The sequence below is a fragment of the Spermophilus citellus genome, assembly GCF_964194105.1.
Source record: "Spermophilus citellus genome assembly, chromosome: 15".
Lineage (NCBI taxonomy): Eukaryota > Metazoa > Chordata > Mammalia > Rodentia > Sciuridae > Spermophilus > Spermophilus citellus.
In genome coordinates this window covers 40727500-40749255 of record NC_138195.1, presented here as the reverse complement: position 1 = coordinate 40749255, position 21756 = coordinate 40727500, and the positions used below count along the sequence as shown (strand labels likewise).

The following is a 21756-nucleotide window of genomic DNA, read 5'->3' as shown; positions in this document are numbered from 1 at the left end:
ATTTGTTAGACATTGCTCAGGGTTTTACAAGGGTCTTCTAAGTGCTATGTACATCCTGTCATTTACCTGTTCTGCTTTTTCTTGCTCATAATGAGCTTGAAGAAATTTGCATATGTAAAGACAGAGGAATTAATAGCCAAGGAAACAAGACTGAGAGCTTGCTTCTTATTAAGTTTCTACTTGCAGGACAATTTATTCCACTACATCTGATTTTGCAGGTTGGGCCTATTATAAAGAAAATTTGGGTAAGAATAGACTCTAACAAAGAATTTCTCTATTTTCCCACAAACCTGAAGATATTTCATACAAATATAGAAAGCTTTTTGCAGTTAGGCTTATTTGGTTCTGTTAGTTTGAATTAATATCCCTCTTTAAAAAGCAATAACTTTTAATTTAAAATTATTGATTTGAGGAAGCAGGGCTTTTTAAGAATAAAGAAGTGTTTGAAAATACAAAAATCCGATTTTGAAGAATATGTATAAAGTTTATCAATTAAAAAAATAAAGAGAGGCTTGAGGAAGTCTGTATCACTCCCTCCTCCAGGGAGAGTACTTAGCATCATTCTCTGTCTTAGAAGTTCGGTGACAAAGGAAGTGTGAGGGACCAGACTCTCTTGGGGCCTGTGGGGAAAGCATGCATTGTAGGCTTCCCAGCCTCTTCCATGGTGAAATCTTTGTGGCCAATGCTGAGGATCCCAGAGGGAGGGCAAGCCAACACCTAGAGTGCCCATCACCAGGGAGTGCTAATCTGTCATCTATGCTGTAAACCTTCTTTTTGTTGCTGTTCAGAGATAGTTGCCCCATGTTCCCTGAGTTATGGAAAAGGTACTCTTTTGGTTTCTCTTGACTTAGTTCCTCTTTGTTGGAACTACTATAAGGCCAAGTCTGATGCCAGGGCCTCAGGCATCAGGAGACTGAGGCTGGAGGATTGTAAATGCAAGACCAGCCTGGGCAACTTAGTGAGACCCAGCCTCAGAATAAAATTTTCAGAACACATGAGCAAAAGCTTCTAAATATGGATATGGATTAGAAAACAATAGGAAAAATGACAAAACGAGGAAAAGGCCTGCAGAAGCCTTTTTGAATGTATGCCTTGTCTTTCTGCATCTGTTTGGCTACTACACAGAATATTAATGTGCATTTGTACGTGGTGGTAATGATAGGGGTGTTCACATGGTTGATCAAAATTGTTCTGCCAGCTATGATGCAGTGATGATGGATTACCCCTGTCAGGATAGCCAGTTAGAAATTTCTACATCAGATGGCCAAAGGGGATGATATGACACAGGTTTGAATCAAAATAACAAACTAGATGGAAAAAAGACAGGTTTTACTTTAGACAGAATGAAATATGCTCTAAAACTGAGTAGAAAGTGTAGTAAAAAGAATTTCCTTCTATGGCTCTCCACTACACACCCACCTTCGCCCCCTTGCGCTGAGACTTTAGACAAATCATTGTATTTTAAACTTGATGTGTTCTAAAAGGTTTTTCTCAGATTAAGTAGAGATAATGAATATGAAAACAGTTTAAAACAAAACTGCAAATTCAGGAAAATACTATATATCTGATTGTTCAAGTCAGAGACTGAACCATCATCCTCTGATGGTCCCATTCCCCTGGTTCACCAAGTTCTACCACCTGTGGATACAAAAACAATTGTGTGATTTTTGCCTTGCCTGGGCCTTCAACCCTTATTCCACAATAATTTTTACTCATGTTTGTATATGTTTAGATGTCACTTCTGGAAGGATATCCTCAGCCTAACTCCAAATTAGATCTTCATTCTGTTTAATCCTATAGTACCTTATAACTTCCACACAATTGATTGTAATAATTATCATATTTTCCTGTTAGAATTTAAGCACAAACAAAAAGAACTATGACCTCAGATCTTTTTGCTCTTCACTATGGAACCATAAGACTTGGCTCATAATAGATAGTAACTAATTTTTTTGAATAAACACATGAATAAATATCTTGCTCTGAAATGTAAAATTAGAAAAGGATATTATTATAGAAATTATGGTTAAAAGCAACTTTTATTTAAGAATTTATTAAAATAAATATTTTGATGCCTATGGCAAGTAAACTTTAAAATTAGGATGTTGAATTTGATATTTTATTTAACAATCATGTAATGATTTGGGCAATATATTGATTTTTCTTCTCATCTACATTATATGCTTTTCAAAATTCTTCTTAACTTACATAAAAGTTGATATATATCATAAAGAAATACTTCTTTGAGATAAAAGTGATGTTTTTTGTATTTCATAGACCGATCTGGCATAATGCTGACGAGTATGGTCTTTAGGTCAGACTGCTTGCAATTTAAATCCTGGTTCCACTACTTAATAGCTGTTACATTAGGCAAGCAACTTAACCTCTCTGCAAATGTTTTCTTACTTATTTGTGAAATGGGGATAATAAATCCCTCACTGAGGATTAAATGTTCAATGTATTTTGGAACTCTGGCACACAGTAAATATTTAATGAATAATTATTATCTTATTATTCAAACAGTGTTGATATTTTCAGTTTCTGAACTATCATGTTAAATAGTAATTAGGATTTCTTATATTTTAAAATCATTTTGAGACACTGAAATATTATAAAGCATTTCTTATATAGCTAATGATACATGTTTCTATTGATATTTTATTATTTAGTTTCAATTTGCTGTTGTGGAACTGTTGGAATTTCTGAATTACAAGAAGTTGGCTTAGAGGATTTTAATCTACTATACTGCTTTGGAAGGAGTATTCAGTATTCTAATCACCAATTTACCCTTATAAACCTAAAACATTCAGTTCCAACATAATTTCCAAGGGAAAATTTATGGAAACTAAGAAAATTACTCTAAAAATCCATCTTAATAAAATTAACTCTCTAAATATCTAAGAAAAATTTTAAAAATGAAGAATATGAGGAGCATTGTCAAGTATCAAATATTTAAAACAATTTTAACTCTATTAATCATGTGACATTGCTTCATAACTATAAAGACTGATGGGTAAAATAGAAGAGATTCCCATGAAAGAAACCTTTAAAAAAATGAATGTTTTGGGGGAATACAAAATGGATACTGAACACAATCCTCTTTGTGGAAAGTTTCTGTGAGTATGGCATTTTTATAGTTCCCTTCTGAAAGAATTCCTGATGCATGGATTACTGTTTAGTCCCTTATGTAAGCCTACCTGTGGATCAATAGAACAGGATTCACTTCTCATCCAAAATTAATCACCTAGAATGATCAGTGGTCTACGAGGTAGATCAATATGAAAGGTCTCCATCATCCAGTACTGACATTATATCCCATGTATGGTAACTGGCCAATTCAATCAGATCCTCTTTTCTGGGTTCACATAGGAATAGCAATACTAGTGGAGCAGTGCAGAAGATTGAGAAAGAAAAGGTGAGGTGACTGTTAAAAAGCTATAAGCAAGCGGAAAAAAAAATCTGAGTTTGTAATAGCAACAGAAGAATAAAAAATGGAAGCATAGTAGTTAAGTTGTTGTAGGCTATGGGTTAGGGGGGCAATGGATACTGGCAGATAAAGTAGTGATAAAACAGCAAAGTTATTAGAGCTGCAATATACTCAGATGTTCTAGGGAATTTTGTATCTTTCATTTATAGTCTATAGTATATCTCATTATCTTGCCTCTGATGATATTTTGATTCCAAGATTGCAAACTAATTTTGTGGCTGTATTTTACCTACTCTGTATCTTATACTTTGCACTAACCAGATTTGTTGCAGTGCCATTGCTATGCCTACTGAGAGTATGTGGTATAAAGTTTCTAGAAGTATATTAAGACATTATAAGATTCACCTCCTAATTTTAAACACTAAAATCATGCTGCTCTATAAATTCAGAGTTATAAAGTTCAGTAACCTACAGAAATATTATTTGCAGGTTGTGAAAATAGAAATTGATGCAATATTAGTATCATCAAGGTGAATTAGAGGAAATTAATTTATGGTGATCTCTTGTACTGCTTTTAGAAAATGAATCTAGAGAAAACTTGTTAAAAGAAGTTTGAGATGGTATAAAATTTTGATGATAGTGAATCCTGAGGGGAAGAGAAAATCTGTGGGTTATAGTTTATTATTTTCTCATGGACAAGCTAAACTATATATCAGAAGTAATTAGTTCTTAAACATCTTATTCATGAGGATAATGTCAAATATGAATATCCTAACTCATATTATTTTGTGGAATTTTTATTTATCCTGCATAAATTCTATTCCAAGTAGTAGAATCAGAAGAGTACAGGGTAAATATGTTAACTGAAGAAACTTCCAAATCTCTTGCCAAAATATTTGTGCCATTTTATACTTTCATGAACAATATACAGGAGTTCTGATAACTCCAGTTCTCAATATTTAGGATTGTATGTAATTTTTACTTTATTTACTCCAGTGAATGTAAAAATCACATATCCTATTTTTAATATGCACTTTTCTAGTAATAAAGAATAAAGAACATATTTTCTTTGCTTATTGCCTATTTGTGTTTCTTTTGTGGTATCTATTAAATCATTTGCCCATTTTTTAAAATAAAATCTTTTCATATTTTTATTTTTTTATTTTTAGGGGTTTTCATTTATACTTGATAGAAATCCTTTACTTTAACATTTTTACTGTTAATATTGAATTTTGTCTCCAATCTGTAGGTGTCTTGCTTCTCAATTCCCTGTCTTTATATGAGCAGAAAATTTTAATTTTGGTGAAAAACAATGTAGCTATTTTTTATGGTCAGTGATTTGCACGTGTTGTACAAAATGATATTTAATTATCTAAAAGAGAAAAAGCATAAACTATAAGGTTTTTGAAAATTGTCTCCTACATTTTCTTTTAGTAACAGAATGGTCCTGAGTTTTATATTTGGGTTTATTTGATCTGTCTTTGAATATCCCATATATTTAAAATTTTCTAGTTCTATTCTAATTCTCATTTGATTTTACAAATGCCCTTTGTTCCAGTTAACATTTAAATCGATTATTTAAGTTTTCTTCATTTTCATTTTGATTGATGACCCGTGATATTTTCATTCTTGGTTTCTTTCTGTTTGTTGTTGTTGTTGTTGTTGTCGTCGTCGTCGTTATTGTTTTATTGGCAGGGATTACCAGGGATTGCACTTGGGAGCACTCAACCACTGAGCCACATCCCCAGAACTATTTTGTATTTTATTTAGAGACAGGATCTCACTGAGTTGCTTAGTGTCTTGCTTTTGCTAAGGCTGGCTTTGAACTGACAATCCTCCTTCCTCAGCCTCCAGAGCCACTGGGATTACAGGTGTGTGCCACAGCATTCAGCTCTGTTTTTATTTTATTTTTTAAAATTTCTTCTAATTAGTTATATATGACAGTAGAATGCATTTTGACACATTTTTCACAAATAGAGCACAACTTCTCCTTCCTCTGGCTGAACATGTTGCAGAGTTATACCTGTAGTATAATCATACATGTATACAGGATAATAGTGTCCTTCTCATTCCACTATCCTTCCCATCTCCACACCCCCACCCCTCCCCTCACTCCCGTCTGCACACTCCAAAGTTCCTTCATTCTCCTCCCACCCCTTATTATGGATTAGCATCTGCTTATCAGAGAAATGATTTGGCCTTTGGTTTGGGGGGTTTGGTTTATTTCATTTAGCATGATATTCTCCAGCTCCTTCCATTTGCAAATGCTATAATTTCATTCTTCATTAAGGCTGAGTAATATTCCATTGTGTATATGTACCACATGTTTGCTTAGTGAAGTGAACATTTTTTTTTCTTTTTAGTTAGGTTGTTTTGATCTGTTTTATGTATATATCTGTTTATAATTGAGTTTTTCTTTGTAGACCACAGTAACATAGGACTCACTATCAAATTCAAGATCTTTGATTATTCTCTTAGTTTACTACTTTTAAAGAATTTTCTATTATATTAGCTTATGATCTTCACTATATCCTGAAAGATAAGTTATAAGTTCTCCTGAAGGAAACTTATGATTTACTTAATTTGTCTTTGGAACAATAACTAAAATGAATAGGTCATCCTGTCTTTTCTGTATTTTAAATTTCAATTTTTGGATTTTCAGATGCTTATAGATTCACTTACAATTGTAAGAAAAAAATAGAGTCAGGTTCAGTAGCATACTTATGTAATCCTAGCTATTATGGAGGCTAAGGCCATAAGATTACAAATTTGAAGCTAGTCATGGCAACTTAATAAGACAATTTCAAATTAAAAAACAAAAAGGGCTGGGGATCTAGATCAGTGATAGAGCACCCCTGAGTTCAATCCTAGGACCACAAGCAGACAAACAAAAAATGCACAGAGAGCCCATGTACCATTAAACCATGACATTTTGTATCCCTACAGGACAACATAAGAATTAGGAAATTAACAGTGATATCTGTGATGATCAAGATTACTTTTTAATTGATTGATTAATCTTATTTAAATTTCACCAGTTTTCCATGCATACATTTGTGTGTGTGCATGTGCTTTATCTTTAAATTCTTCTTGAGAAGACAATGAAAATTTTAGATTTTGTTTGGTTATGGTTTATCTAGTACAATGTGAATGAGTTTGGAGAGTTCTTCATTTTCCTTCATCTTCTCAAGACTTTCTCATTTTTACTTGAAAGGTAATCCATGGGTCACTACATGCAAAGGAAATGTTTTTTGTCTTTATTTGATTTTGAAATACTAATGTTGTTATTTCCTCAAAATTAGTTGTTTTCATCTGACTAAATCAAACAATTTCTTTTCTTCTTTTAATCATAGGGCTTACAAATTTTATATAATACCAAGCAATGTTCTTCAATAATTTAAAAAAATCATTTTCTGATTGCCTTAATAATTCCTATCATTGTTCTCTTTATGTTTATTTTTTCAGAATTCATCCTTTGGTTCTTGATGTCTGTCTTTGTTATCAAAGAGTATTCTCCAGTTTTAGCTTGATGTTTTAAACTAACACTTTCAATTATTCCTATTTTTCAAACTTGGCAATATTTGAAGATATTTTGTTTTTGAGTTTCTGTCCAATCTCTATGTCTAAACCTTTATTTTATTTTATTTTTTTGTTGTTTGGAAGTAAGGTTAACAAAGAGCATCTGTTCTTTTAATTTTGTGGCACTACAGGGCATCTGGTAACCCAGTGGGTTATCTATTTGGTTCTTGCAGGCTTCTGTAGGTATAATAAAGACTATTATTTGTTTTGCCTGACTATATATATATATATATATATATATATATATATATATATATATTCAAAATCCCAAAGATGGAAACACATAAGGATGATGCAGTGCTTAAGGTGAGGATATCTGTGTTCTATAAACAGAAAAGTCAAGTGATAATTGTAAATAGGCCACTTGCAGAAGTTAATGTTGACATCAAAGTTGTGATTTGCATTTCCTGATTTTGTACTTCATTTAAAATGTTAATTATTCCTTTCCATAGGCCTTTACTTTTAGAACCCCAGAGTTCTGTAAAATAACAGAAAGGTGGAAGTGATAATTATAACCCAGACTTTCCTATTACATGTGCTTGAATGCAAAGATATGCCAATATATAAATCATCATTATAATAAAAATACAGAAGTATAGGTTATACCTCCTAGGCAATACACTTGTTAACACTTAGGTATACAGAGAGAGATTTAATTAGCTGTACTTTATTATCCTTGTTCCTACTTTTACATTTATAGCTTCCTTTCTTAGAATAGCAGACAGAAGAATTTAAACTGAATATATTGGACAAAGTGTGTCAAGAAAAACAAACCAACTGAACGGTGAAGCCAGTAGTCTAGTAAAATATGCAGTGCACATAGTTGAAAGAGAATAAGGAAAAATAACAACAAATGAACCTGTATCAATGCCATGGCAACTCATAAAGGAAATGCTTCAAATGAAAAGAGGCAGTATGAAACATGTTCACTTCAAAGGATAATTTCTGAGTAACTGTGGAATGCTGCTAGTATAGTGATACTAACCTCATGTTGTTTCTAAATGATGATCAAGTACTTTTGTGTTGTTGATGGTATTGTTCAGCGTTCCTCAACATAATTTTTGAGGGAAACCATCAAGAGGCAATTGTATCATTATCCCTGTTCAAAATGAAGAGTTCACCCACTGATTTTTTTTTTTAAATTGGTTGTTCACAACATTACAAAGCTCTTGACATATCATATTTCATACATTAGATTGAAGTGGGTTATGAACCCCCAATTTTACCCCAAATGCAGATTGCAGAATCACGTCGGTTACACATCCACAATTTTACATAATGCCCTATTAGTAATTGTTGTATTCTGCTACCTTTCCTATCCCCTACTATCCCCCCTCCCCTCCCCTCCCATCTTCTCTCTCTACCCCATCTACTGTAATTCATTTCTCTCCTTGTTTATTTTCCCATTCCCCTCACAACCTCTTACATGTAATTTTGTATAGCAGTGAGGGTCTCCCTTCATTTCCATGCAATTTCCCTTTTCTCTCCCTTTCCCTCCCATCTCATGTCTCTGTTTAATGTTAATCTTTTCTTCCTACTCTTCCTCCCTGCTCTGTTCATAGTTGCTCTCATTATATCACCCACTGATTTTAATGATGAAACAACCAGAATGGAAAGCAAGAGAAAGGACATGATAGTATTTTAGCTTTTATTATTTCCCAAAGTTAAGGAAATAAAACATTAAAGCAGAAAGGTTAAGTATATCTTATATTTTAGAATTGAAATGTGATTAATTGGTGAAAGGTTATCAAATCAATGGATGCATGCAAAACTGGTGAAATTTAAATACAATTAATCAATCAATTAAAAGAGGTCTTTTCAAGAATCTTTTGAAATTAGAGTTCTTATTTCTTTTTCTTTGCCATGGTGAGCTCCTGGACTGTTAGATGGCTTTGAGAATGTTTTCATTCAATGTTGTATGGAACTTATCATGACACTTCCTATGTGTCTTTATGATTTCTTCATTTATATTAAACTCTAAAATCCTCAAGAATATGGACCATGTTTATCATACCAATTCATTACCAGCACCAAACAGTATTTTTCACATTGGAAAAAAATAAGTGCTTCTTTTAAGGTCACTGAAACAAAAACTATGCCAGTAATATGTATTTATAATCAAAACATTAGAAGTGACAGAAAAAAAAAGAACAAAATAATTTGTAGTCTTTTAACTCAGAGATAACATGTTCTTTCAAATGTTTTTATGCAGATATATGAATATATATTTCTAAATTTATTTATATTCCTCAGTGAGATCATATTTAGTTACATGTATTATTTTTAATCAATTTTTGTCACTAATTTAGGATTCCACACCTAATCTTATTTTTGCTATTTTCTAAGTTAACCATTTTAAACTATTTTAGGTATATATTTCATATACATATTATGAAGTTAATGTTTCTTTTATTGTTTATCTGTTTATACAACTGCTTTTAGACTCTGATTATATAAGAAATAAGAATTTGCAACAATGATTCTTTTTAGTGTCTGGATAATTTTAAATTATTCTCGTACTGAAAATCTAAATTTCTCAAAAAATAGATATTTCTAAATGTAATTTTCTATAAAACAATACCATAATATTATGAAAGAATTACTGTCACTCTCAAGTTGAATTCTGAGTTCTTACTCACTCTAGATCTTTCAAACTTTGGTTACAGAAAATTTGTGACCTGGTGTCACTCTAACCCCTAACAAGAGTCAAGGAAGCATATATTAGCCACTTAAATTTCATAGCTATTTGTCCCCAGTTAAGGGAATAAAAGCCACAAAACAGAAGGCAAGCATACGTCATATGTTAGCATTTGATTAAAACATGATTAATTGATAGATAAAACTAATTATTATTTTTTATTTTATTTTTTCACGACAGGATTGAACCCAGGGACATTTAACCACTGAACCACACCTCCACTCTTTTAATCTTTTGAGAAAGGATCTCACTAAATTGCTTAGGGCCTTGCTAAGTTGCTGAGGCTGGTTTGAACTTGTGATCTTCCTGCCTCAGCCTCTTGAGGTTGCTGCAGGTACCATGGTATCCAGCAAAAGTATTTTTTGTAGATGTAATTTATATTTTCCTCCAAATGCTATAAAGTAGAGAATATTAAGTTAAATATCCTGTATGTGGAAATAATCATAGTTCCTAAGACCATTGGAAACTAAAAACCTGTTTTCATTTTTTTTTATAGCAATGGAGTTCATAGAATATATTCATTATCTTAGAATAAACCATATATCATACAACTTAGGGAAATAATTAAACTAAATTATAAATCCACAGTACTTCAAAGTCAAGAATAAAGCCTGACTGGTAGTATATACCTGTAATCCCTGTGACTCTGTAGGCCAAAGCAGGAGGATCACAAGATTAAGGCCAGGCTGTGTAATTTAGCAAAAACCTGTGTCAAAATTAAAGAGCCTGGGGATGTAGGTATGTGGTAAAATGCTCCTGGGTTCAATCCCCAGTACTACAAAAGAAATTTCAAGAATTTTCTATGATTTTAAATTATAATATTTAATTGCTACAAGAGTTGTTTAATAATGTACAGTGCAATCAATTATTATAGCTTGAAGAGAAAGGGTTATAAGACTACTTTAAAAGATTGATTCACTTTCTGCCATTTTTATAGATTTATAGGGATCTCTAGGGAGGAGCTGCTGGATCTCTGGTACTGTCATTCATATTGCAATTGTAATATTAAATGTCCAAAATTGTTTACACAAAAATCCATTACTGACCTCAAGAAAACAGTATTTTCAGAAAAGAATGGTACAAATGTTGACTGGGAGGACAATAATGCTTTTGAATTTCTAAGAAAGATATCTTCTGTACAAAATAATGTTTCATTCAAAGGAGGCAAGAGTGACAAAATACATAAGCTATGCCACATGAAGTTATGGCTTGATTCTAACAATTGTGATTTTATTTCTTTAAAAGTTCATAATCCTTTTAAAATTTCAAGGAATGAGCACATTCTATGTGAAAATTGAATAGACATAGCCTTTTGTAAAATTGTACATTACTTTTCCATTGGTGGATAGAAAAATAGACTTTCGGTTTTCCATACACACATCCATTGATTGAATATGTCACTTTTTAAAAAGTAAGTGGAAATAAATTTGGGTATGGTTCTTAACAACTATATGTAATTTAGTTAATTTAGAAAAATACTTTCAAAATCAAAAGCTGAACAAATCCTAAGTGAATATAGGCATGTTAGAAAAATAAATGCAGAAAAACACTTTTCCTTTACATACGCCATGTGCTTTTTCTCTGGAAACTGAATAAACTGTCATAGAGTAAGTGACAATTGGTGAACAATTTTAGAAAAAAAAATGATCACTGATGATTTTACATTTTCATTGAAAGTTATGAATGGTTTTAATTTTAGATTTCCCAAACTGTATATTTTATAGAGACCTATCAGATGACATCTCTTGTAAAAAAAATTGTTTCTTTACTCAACCCCACAAAAATATTTTGAAGATTAAATATTACCAAATGTTTAGCTAATTACAGCAGCTTAAAAATATGAAAGATTTGTCTATTTTATTACCACATAACTAGTCTCATATATAGCCTTTCTAAGAATTCATATTCTTGCCACATGTTTTTATTTTATTATTTTTGTATTAGGTTGGCCTAATTCTGAAAGACTTACTTATCTAGGGAAAAAGATGAGAATATATTAAGATCATAGACTTTGTTATTAAGAAAAATCTTTGTTTAGTTCTGACTTGTCTCTTACCTTTTTTTCCTGTCCCTCGTTTTCTCCAGTGGTTCCTCTGTTTTTCCAAACATACCTTTCCTTTTTAGGGATTAAAAGATAAGTGAACATAGGAATCTCTATGTCATCTCAAATAAGACTTCAAGCAATCCAAGGAGACATATAAAGTTTCCCTTGTATTTTCTGTAGTTAGAATGACCTTTTTTACTGTTTACTTACTTATTTATTTATTTATTTTTGAATGACTTTTTTTTTTTCCAAAACCAAAAATGGGAATTGGGTATGTCAATAGTGCTAACAATGAGAAAATTATTTAGGTCAAATATGCCTGAGAAAAACAGGACAGATGACCAGTTCATTTAGTGTATAGGCACATGTTATGAATCTGAAAGAAAATGATACATTGAAAAAAAATAAAATACAATGATAAATTTAATAATAAATTTATAGTATTTTAATATACTGTCAATGCCACTTTTAAAAACTACAAGTTGGAATAAAATAATACAAATTTCAAAGAATGAAATAAGAAACAGCTCTTTATATTATATTGCTCATGAGTTTTCTTTTGCTATGTGACAACCCCAAAGTTCAGTGATTTAAAACAACAATATTTGTTACCTCTCATTTTCTGCTAGTCAGAAGTTGGAATGTAGTTTGGCTTAGTTCTGTTGCTGAGGATCTGTCACAAGACTTCAATCAAATTGTCAGCTGTTGGGGGCTCAACTAGCGAAGGGTCAGCTTCCCAGATTACATGGCCATTGGCAAGATTCAGTTCTTTTTAGGTTATTAGACTGGCTGTTGGACAGGGACTACCTTCAGTTCCTTGTCATTACATACTGCTCCAAAGAGCAGCTCACAATATGGTATATAACTTCATCAGCAGGAGACAAGTGAGAAGCCAAGAGAGAGCATGGGAGGAAATCAAGTCACAGTCTTTGAGAACTTAACCTTGGAAGTTCAGTCTTTCACCTTTGTTGTGTTTTATTTACAAGATGCAAGTCACTAATTCCAGACTATACACAACGAAAAAACTGCAGATCATACTTTATACATGTGTGGTACAGAGCAATATTAAAAGTTCCTCAAAGATCAATGTTAACCAACTACCATTCACAAACATATTTTGAATTCAGCATATTTTGTAAACGTGTATGTGTGTGTTTAACATTCTAGGGCTCCCAGAAATTTTAATATTTACTAAGAAGAGGTGGATTCTAATTAAAGAGCCATACCTAATTCATAACTGAATATGTATTTATTTGGGTGATTAATTTGGTATATATTTTACTGAAGTGTAATATACATACAAAAAAGTGTAAATTCAGAAAGGTACTGCTCTATGACTTATGACTTTATGCAGACTGAAAACACACATGAAACCACTCTTACATTAAGGAATAGAATATTTTCAGTACCCCAGAAATATGCTTAATAATAATTTTTATTTTAATTAAACTAGCATATCGATTATACTTTTTCTTTATGATTAGTGAATTTTGTGTTCTGGTTAAGAAATAAATGCCCAATCTTAAGGTCACAAGATATTTTATAGGAATTTGTTTTTGTTTGATGTTATATGTTCCATCTGAAATTGACTTTTGACTGTGATGTGAAATAAAGGTTAATATACATTTTTTTCCTCATGTGGATTTCTTATAGATCTATTAAAAACCATAAATTCAATATTCTTTTCCCACTTCAAGGTCAACTTTGTAATAATTCCAGTGACAATATGTATGTAGACTACTTTTATTTATTTTTTCCAGCAGGGTAGCACGGTAGGTATTAAACCCAGGGGTGCTTTACCACTCAGCTATATTCCCAGTCCTTTTTATTTTGCATTTTAAGATAGGGTCTCCCTAAGTTGTCCAGCCTGGCCTGGAATTTGTGATTTTCCTGCCTCAGACTCCCAGATCACCGGGGTTATAGGCAACTGCCACTGCACCTGTCTCCATGTAGTAGTAATGATGTAATTCTCTTTTGTTCTTAATGAACTTTAGGTGGATCATTTTTTACGGTCTTGTTTTCTATTTAAATTTTAACATCAGCTTTTGAAACATTTTCAGAGAAATCCTGAATTTTTTATCTTGATTTCCTCGAATCAGTTGACAAGCTTGAAGCAAGTTGACATTTTTATGATACCAAATCTTCCCACAAATGGACATGGTGAATTATATTTGTTTTCCATTGCTACATAACAAATCAGTACAATTTTATCAGCTAAAAATGACACAAATTTGTAGCTCACAGTGTTCACAGCTTAAAAGTCTGATGCATATTAGCTGAGTCTCTGCTCAGGGACTCATCAGATTAAAACCAAGGTGTTGGTCCAGGCTGCCATCTGAGACTCCAAAAAGCATCACCATCTTGAAGATTTAACTAAGAAAACCTGGAATATACAGTGATGAGTGTGCCTTGCAGGTGATGTTCCCTTGATCTTCCTGGATTGCTCTCTGTTTAGATGGTAAAACATAATTTATTCCTTAGCAGTAGTAACATAGCATTAAGGCAGTTTATTCAGCATGCTAATTAATTCTTGTGAAATACGAGACTAAAGAGGAGGAGTCAAGGGAGAATGGAGGCTTCCAAATAATAGTGAAACTGTCAGCTTTGCTATTGTTGGCATTCTTACAAATAAAGCTAAGTCATGCACATATCTGTGGATAATTGAAAAATAATTGCTACTTTATTTATTTTGATTCTGCAGTGATCTAAAGGGGAGGATAATATAAGTAAGCTTATTAATTTAAAATACACACCCATTCCCAGACATTTCATTGTTTGCCCTTTGCTCTGAAATGAATGTGCCGACTAAAAGGACTAATTATATTGTATGAAGCCATCTTAATGTATAATTAGAGAAAACAGTATCAAATTTAGAAGTCAAGAAGTCAATAAAGGACTTTATTTTAAGTAAATATTGTATTAGGTTGCATCCCTAAACTTAAAGATTTTAACAAAATTACTCCCCCACACACCATAAGTGTTTCAGAAAAAAATGACTGTTGGCTATTAAGCTATTTCAAGTGACCTCATCAAAAGTGAAGAACAGTACTTGTGTGCCAGCAAGTCTTATAATTTTTCCATTATGAAATATTTCTACATGTAAAGACTTTTCAAAATGAGATTGGACTCAGACAATAAGGAAAAACAGAAAATAAATTGAGACTGCTTTTGATAAATTTCAATGTATAATTACATTTAATTGCTACATAATAGTTCTCTTCTAAAGGAGTTTCTCATCCTTTTATGTATTAGCTCATATCTGAGGAAAGTCATATCCTCCCTTTTTAAGTTATATGTCTCTTTAGACTTCAATGAAAACATTTTAGTTAAAATAAAGTCCTTTATTACATCTTCTTTTTAATTACATTATTAAAGCATGACTAGGCAGGTGGGAATTATCACTGTCAGACTCATCTATACCAATTTGTGGGAGGAAACATTAAAAAAGAAAATTTCTAATTTTAAATGTTTTAAAAGAAAATATTTTAGAATAAACTTTTTGTAATCTCCATTGTTTTACTGACAAGCAGCAAAATACTACATGACATTCCAAATACCAAACATTCTGGAGAAAGTATTTTCTATAGACCCGACCTGAGGGTGGTGAGAAATTATGAAATATGGTAGGTATTAAATATCCGCTGGACAAATTTTCATTGAACTGAACATAACCTATCTTGTATCAGTCAGTGTTCTCAAGAGAAATAGAACCAGTAGATCATATGTGAAGAGTTTTTATGAGGAATTGGCCCACATGAATGTTGGTTATATAATTCAGTCAGAGACTGAAGGCCTGCGAAGTAGAGGAGCATATGGGGTAACTGCTAGTGAGAGCATCAAAGAAGATGAGACTAGCCATACTAGACCAAATGAAGAGATAGGAAAAAAGGGACAGATTTCTTCGTTTTGTCTTTCATTTTAAGAGTCCCTCAATAGATTGGTTGATATCCAACCACATGGGGGAGGGTAGTCTACTTAACTGAGTCTGCCAATTCAAATGCTAATCTCATCCTGAATGCGCAAACAGCCATCCCCAGAAATAATGTTTAGTCCAGACACCCTATGGTCAAATTAATATATAAAATTACTCATCATACACTTAAAAGATAACGTGGTAATCTTGGACATGTACACCTGGCCGGTATCTTACAGTTTGTAATATATGTTTATAAAACTCAGTTTCCTCAACTGTAAAATAGATAAAATGATGAAGGTTACAAGAGCTGGTTGGTAATTCTTAAAACAAGCAAAATAAAACTCTTAAAAATAGAAGCTAATCTTATAAATCATTTGGTGGTAAAGCATATGCAAAGTTTATTGGTAGTCTTTTCTTTTTCTTCTATTTAGTGTGCATAGTCAACAGTAAAGTCACAACTTTACTGTTAAATCATCAATTTAGTAGAAAAAATAAAAAGAAATCAATTCTAAAATCCCAAAGAATATAAGTTCTATAACATATTTAACTCAAAAGAGTTTTGTATAAAAGAATATATTCAAGTATTAACATTTCATAAATGATACATTACCTAATAATCTTAGATGGTTAAAACTACTAACTTCCTTTCTGCTTTCTAGCCTGTGGTATTATCCTGTAGCCATTTTTACTCCTTATTTGTTTTCCCAGGTTTGTATTGACTTTTTCCTTATGTCCAGAAAAATTACATTCAAAATATTGCACCAAAGATATATTTCAAAGATGTTCCTCATGGCCAGCTTAAAGGAATTATAGAAATTTTGTCAAGGTTTTAAAGAAAAAAAAATTAGTGTACAGCTGACAGAAGTATGATAATATCAGCTTTATGACCCCAAAATCTATTTACCCATATCTCAAGTACATTAAGCTATATGACTAAAATAAGGTTAGGGCAATTATTACAAAGTAAATTTAACAAAACAAGGGACTTTGACTAGATAAACTTTGTGTAGAAGAGAACACTGGTATAGAAAGGAATGAGTTTTATTTTGAAATACGCTATATGAATCCCTACAACATTTTAGTGTACTCACTTGTTTTCATGTTCTTCTGCTAGGTTGTCAGACCTTTGAGAGTTGGGGTTCTTTCTTTCTTCCTACTTTCCTTTTTTTTCCCTCCCTATCCAACAATAGCCAGTAATAAATAAAATATTTTTTAAAATAAAGAAGTGAATAAAAAAAGAAAGCAAAGTAAGAGAATCATTTTGGGTCTATGGTCAAATGACAGTGTATAAATTCTAAAATACTGAAGGTAAGAGACCAAATATATAAGTAGTTATGGATGGAATGAAAAGATCCTGGATGAGAAAAAAGAACTTTGTAAATTGATGATGAAGTACAAAGAAGCTGTGACTCCTGGTTGTATGCTGTTCAGGAGTGGGGAGTCATCTCCATGTGTGTACTCAGAAACATGAATAAAAAGAAAAATCATGCAGAAGTTAAGAAATCAGACTCACAAAGAGACTAAACAGAATTAATGGGTACCATAAAAGGTAGAGACTTTGTGCCTGCAAATCTTTTAAGACTCAGAAAAGAGTAGCCATAATCAATATATTTTATGTCATCAAAGTGAACCAATTTTAATTAAAATAATAAAGGTTCAATGAAGCATTGACTGGACAATAACCTAGGTCATAAAAAATGCAAGACTGGCTTCTAAAATTGTTCTTAATCCAGAAGTGTCCGTTCTTCTATACCCCTTAAGGCAAATCCCCAAATGCAAATTAGTTACTTTGAAGCATTGCAATTTGATTCTAAGTACAAGGTCTTTGTAAAATTGTACATGATTGATAAAATTGAATCATGTTCCCACACTAAACACGATGATATGAGATTCTCCCCTAGCACTTTACATTGCTTTGTTCATATATTCAGAATATCTGTTTTGAATTGATTCTTCCAAAATTCTGCTGACCTATTCCTTCATTCACTATATTGTAGGTTAAATGGGATCATGTTCTTAATTACCTGAAAATTATTAATAAGTCATTTTTGTTGGATGGGTGACAATCAGATTTTGAGGTATCAGTAGTGAATTTAGAATGTGATGAATTCAATATAGCATTATAGAAACTAGGTCACTGCCAGGGTAGGGGCAGAAGGAAGCTGCCTAGTTACTAAAAATTCAGTACAGTTACCATATTCTTGACTTAAAGATTAACAAGCTCATTTTTTGGAAGTGATCAGCATTATTGTAAATGGCTTTTGTTAAGATGAAAACAAAGCACTAATTAAAAGCAGAATATTTATTTATTTATGCCAAGTAGCTTAGAAATTACACAGTGAACTGGGCGCTTTGGAGGAAATTTATGGACCAAACCAGTTTATAATTAGAAGGTCACTTAGTGAAAGTGGAACCAAAACTGAGGAGTTGGTTGAATATTTGTGCCATCAATCTTATGCAGTCCCTGGATTAGGTTAAACCCAAGCCAAGTGAATTTACATTACCTGCTCAGAGAATTTACTGTTCCTAATAGTACAGGGGACATCAGGAATACCTGTTGTTTTTATTTTCCTTAATGAAAATAGGCTTCGACATGTTAGAAAAATATTCTCCAAATTATAGTCACAATTCACTTATACCTCTCTGAAACAACATCCAACATCTTAGCTGTACTTAAAGTCAGTTTTACAGAAAGTTTCTCAAGTTATTTTCACAGTAAGTAAAACATTTCTTCTGTGAATACCTTTATTCTTAAATTTAATTGGCTACTTTAGCAGTTGCTATTGCTTCATAACAAATCCCCTAAATCTTAGTGACTTGAAGGTAGAATATGGATTATCTCCATGTTTCAAGAACTCTGGACCCCCTCACTCGCGCGTTAGGAGGCTCAGGTCGGTGTGGTGTGCAGTCTTCCCGCTCCCATCAGGGACCTGCCCGACTCAGCGGCCGCCAGGGCGTGGGACGAAGGCAAACTTTTCGTGGGCGGGCTCAGTTTTGACACCAACGAGCAGTCGCTGGAGCAGGTCTTCTCCAAGTACGGACAGATCTCGGAAGTGGTGGTGGTGAAAGACAGGGAGACCCAGCGATCCCAAGGCTTTGGCTTTGTCACCTTTGAGAATATCCATGATGCCAAGGACGCCGTGATGGCCATGAATGGGAAGTCTGTGGACGGGCGGCAGATCCGAGTTGCCCAGGCGGCAAGTCATCTGACAACCGATCCCAGGGTACCGAGGTGGCTCTACTGGAGGCCGGGGCTTCTTCAGTGGGGGCCGGGGCCATGGGTTCTCCAGAGGGGGAGGGGACAGAGGCTATGGGGGTGGCCGGTTTGAGTCCCGGAGTGGGGGCTACGGAGGCTCCAGAGACGACTCCAGCAGCCGGAGTCAGGGTGGTGGCTATGGTGACCCCAGCTCAGGCGGTTCCTACTGAGACAGCTGTGACAGTTAGGCTACACACAACAGTAAAAATCCTTCCTGCTCAAGATGGTCCTTCCAATGGCTGTGTATTTAAAGATTTTGGGAGCTTGGCTGAATCGTTAATGTGTAGTGAACACACCTCCTTGTATGCCCACTTTTGTAGTCATTTCGGTTCTGATCTTGTCAACCCAGCCTGACTGCTTCTGACCCCCAAGATGGCCTCATTACTAGACTTTTCTTTTTTAAGGAAGCGCTGTCCGTTTTTAAAGGTTTTAAAAACGTTTTGAAAAGCACTTCAGATTTTATTTTTTACCATGAGCCATGGGTTTTTAAAAAACACTTGCAGGGGTTGTGTGGTTTTTGTTTTTGTTTTTTGGGGTTAGAACCCAGAGCCTCATGCATGCAAGGCAAGTGCTCTACCACTGAGCCACACCCGGGCCCTGTTGTGTGGGTTGTTGGTTACTGTTTTTTTTTTTTGTTTTTTTTTTTTTTTGGTTTTGGATTTTTTTGGTTGTGTTGCTTTTTTTGTTTTTAGTGGGGTCACCCTGCGAAGTTGGGTGCCCCATCACTTCTCTGAGATCACGTGGACTCTGACTCCGCTCTCTGTCGGAAGCTGAGCAAGCTGTGGCTTTTCCAACTCTGTAATGTTTCTGAGTGTAGCATGATAGGACACTGCTCCGGGTGGCTGCACAGGCTGCCGCACAGGCTGCCCTGGAGCCCCGCCTGCACGCTCATCTGTGCTGTGTGCGCCCCACAGTAGAGGTGCAGACGTCCCTGCAGAGGTTCTTGAAGATGTTTATTTATATTGTCCTTTTTTACTGGAAGACGTATGCATACTCCATCGATGTTGTATTTGCAGTGGCTAAGGAATTCTTGTACGCAGTTTTCTTTGGCTTTACGAAGCTGATTAAAAGACCGTGTGAAACGGGAAAAAAAAAAAAAGAATTCTGGAGTGACTTAGATGGTTTGGTCATTCAGATTGTTGCATGAAATTTCGAGCAAGGTATTGACTGAACTAAAATAACTGGAAACTTGGGGATCTGGTTCTGTTATATTGTAGATATGGGGTATCCCTCCAAAGCTCATATGTTAATATAGGAGTTAAAAAGATTAATTATGAAAGCCATAACCTCATCAGTGGATTAATCCATTGGTGGTTTAATAATTTGAATGGATGACTAGGTGGTGACTGTAGGCAGGTGGAGCATGGCTGGAGGAAGTAGTTCACTGGGATTGTGCTTTTGGGGATTATATATTTTGTCCATAGCTCTTGCACTCTTTCTGCTTCCTGACTGCCCAAAGCTGTACAGCTTTTCTTTGCCATGTCCTTCTGCCATGATGTTCTGCCTAACCTTGGGCCTAGAATGATGTAATCAGCTGGCCATACACTGAATTTCTGAAACTTTAAGCCTAAAATAAACTTTTCCTCCTACAAATTGTTCTTGTCAGGTATCTTGATCATAACCACAAAAACTGGATTAACATAAGTTCTAATGTCTTTCATGTAGCTGTTAACAGGTGGATTCAGTTATTTACTATATGGGTTATTCAGAATGTGACTTTCCTCAGAAAATGATGAGTTAGATACAGATATAACTGGGGGTGGAGAGTGAGGAAAGGAAGATACACATACAGAGAGAGAGAGAGAGAGAGAGAAGGAGAGAGAAACAGAAGCCAGTTTTGTATAACTGAATCTCAGAGTGACATACTCTTACTTTAGCTATATTCTTTTGATCACACAGATCAATGTAGGTGGGAACATCAAAAGGATGTGGATACCAGGATTCTGGGATCATTTGTATCCATTCTGTGACTGCCTGCTATGGTTTCTCCTCTGTTTCTGCAATAGTCCTATCCCTCCCACATTCAAAGTACTCATGTTCTCTCTCTAGGCTCCCAAAGCTTCATCCTATTACAACATCAGTTCATAATCTAGAATCTCATCATGAATCAGGACCAGGTAGAGATATAGTTCCTTGGGTACAGTTCTATAGGTGAAACTTCTCCTGTACTGTTCATCCTGATTTATAGACCTGTAAGTAATAGAGATAATTTATCTGTTACTTCATGCTCAACACACAAAGGTGGAACAGTCACAAGATAACTATTGTGAATATTTCTAATAAGAAAAGAGAGAAATGGAAATTACATAGGAGTCTTTGGTTTCTCGAAAGTCCTTAATTCAGTCAGGAAAATATTGGTGCTTTCTGGATTAGGACTCTGTCCTCCTGTTGGTCTTTTATTCATAAAAGTCAAAATTCTACAAAGAATGTGTTCAAAGCATTTTAAGATATCATTAACACGTTTCTCAAAATCCTTACAGTTTATTCAAGTTCATCCATTAGCTAGTCCCAAAGCCACTGTCACACTGTATGTTTTTATTTCAGTAACATTGTATTTTTATCAAATTACATATTTGCTATGTATGATTCAGTAACACATTACCAAAAACAGCTTTTTAAGAAGTCTGAGAGTGTCTTAGATAGTTGAGTTTGTCTTTGCCTCTCTTAAAAGGTTACAGTCTAAGTGTTGGGGTTCTCAAAGGTCCCTGAAGACTTGACTGGGCCTGAAGTATTCCCTTCACAGTGGCCCTATGGTTTTCATCACTGGGCTTCTGCCATAGTATTCCTCTCGACATAACTTCTCCCAGAACACATGGAGAAAGGCAGATGCGGGATT

The 21756-nt window shown here is 33.9% G+C and overlaps 2 protein-coding genes across 5 annotated transcripts in view; both read left to right on the top strand.

Moving 5' to 3' along the window:
* The window catches only part of CTNNA3 (catenin alpha 3), a 1724633-nt gene that overhangs the window by 1393125 nt on the left and 309752 nt on the right, over window positions 1-21756 (top strand). The gene's annotated exons all lie outside the window — the stretch shown is intronic.
* On the top strand, window positions 15503-19645 carry LOC308634042 (cold-inducible RNA-binding protein B-like; the record flags this gene model as incomplete). Its single annotated transcript, XM_081267630.1, is given in 4 exon segments — window positions 15503-15565; window positions 18547-18856; window positions 18859-18882; window positions 18885-19645. Coding segments are annotated over 4 exon segments (603 nt in total). The 3' UTR covers window positions 19091-19645.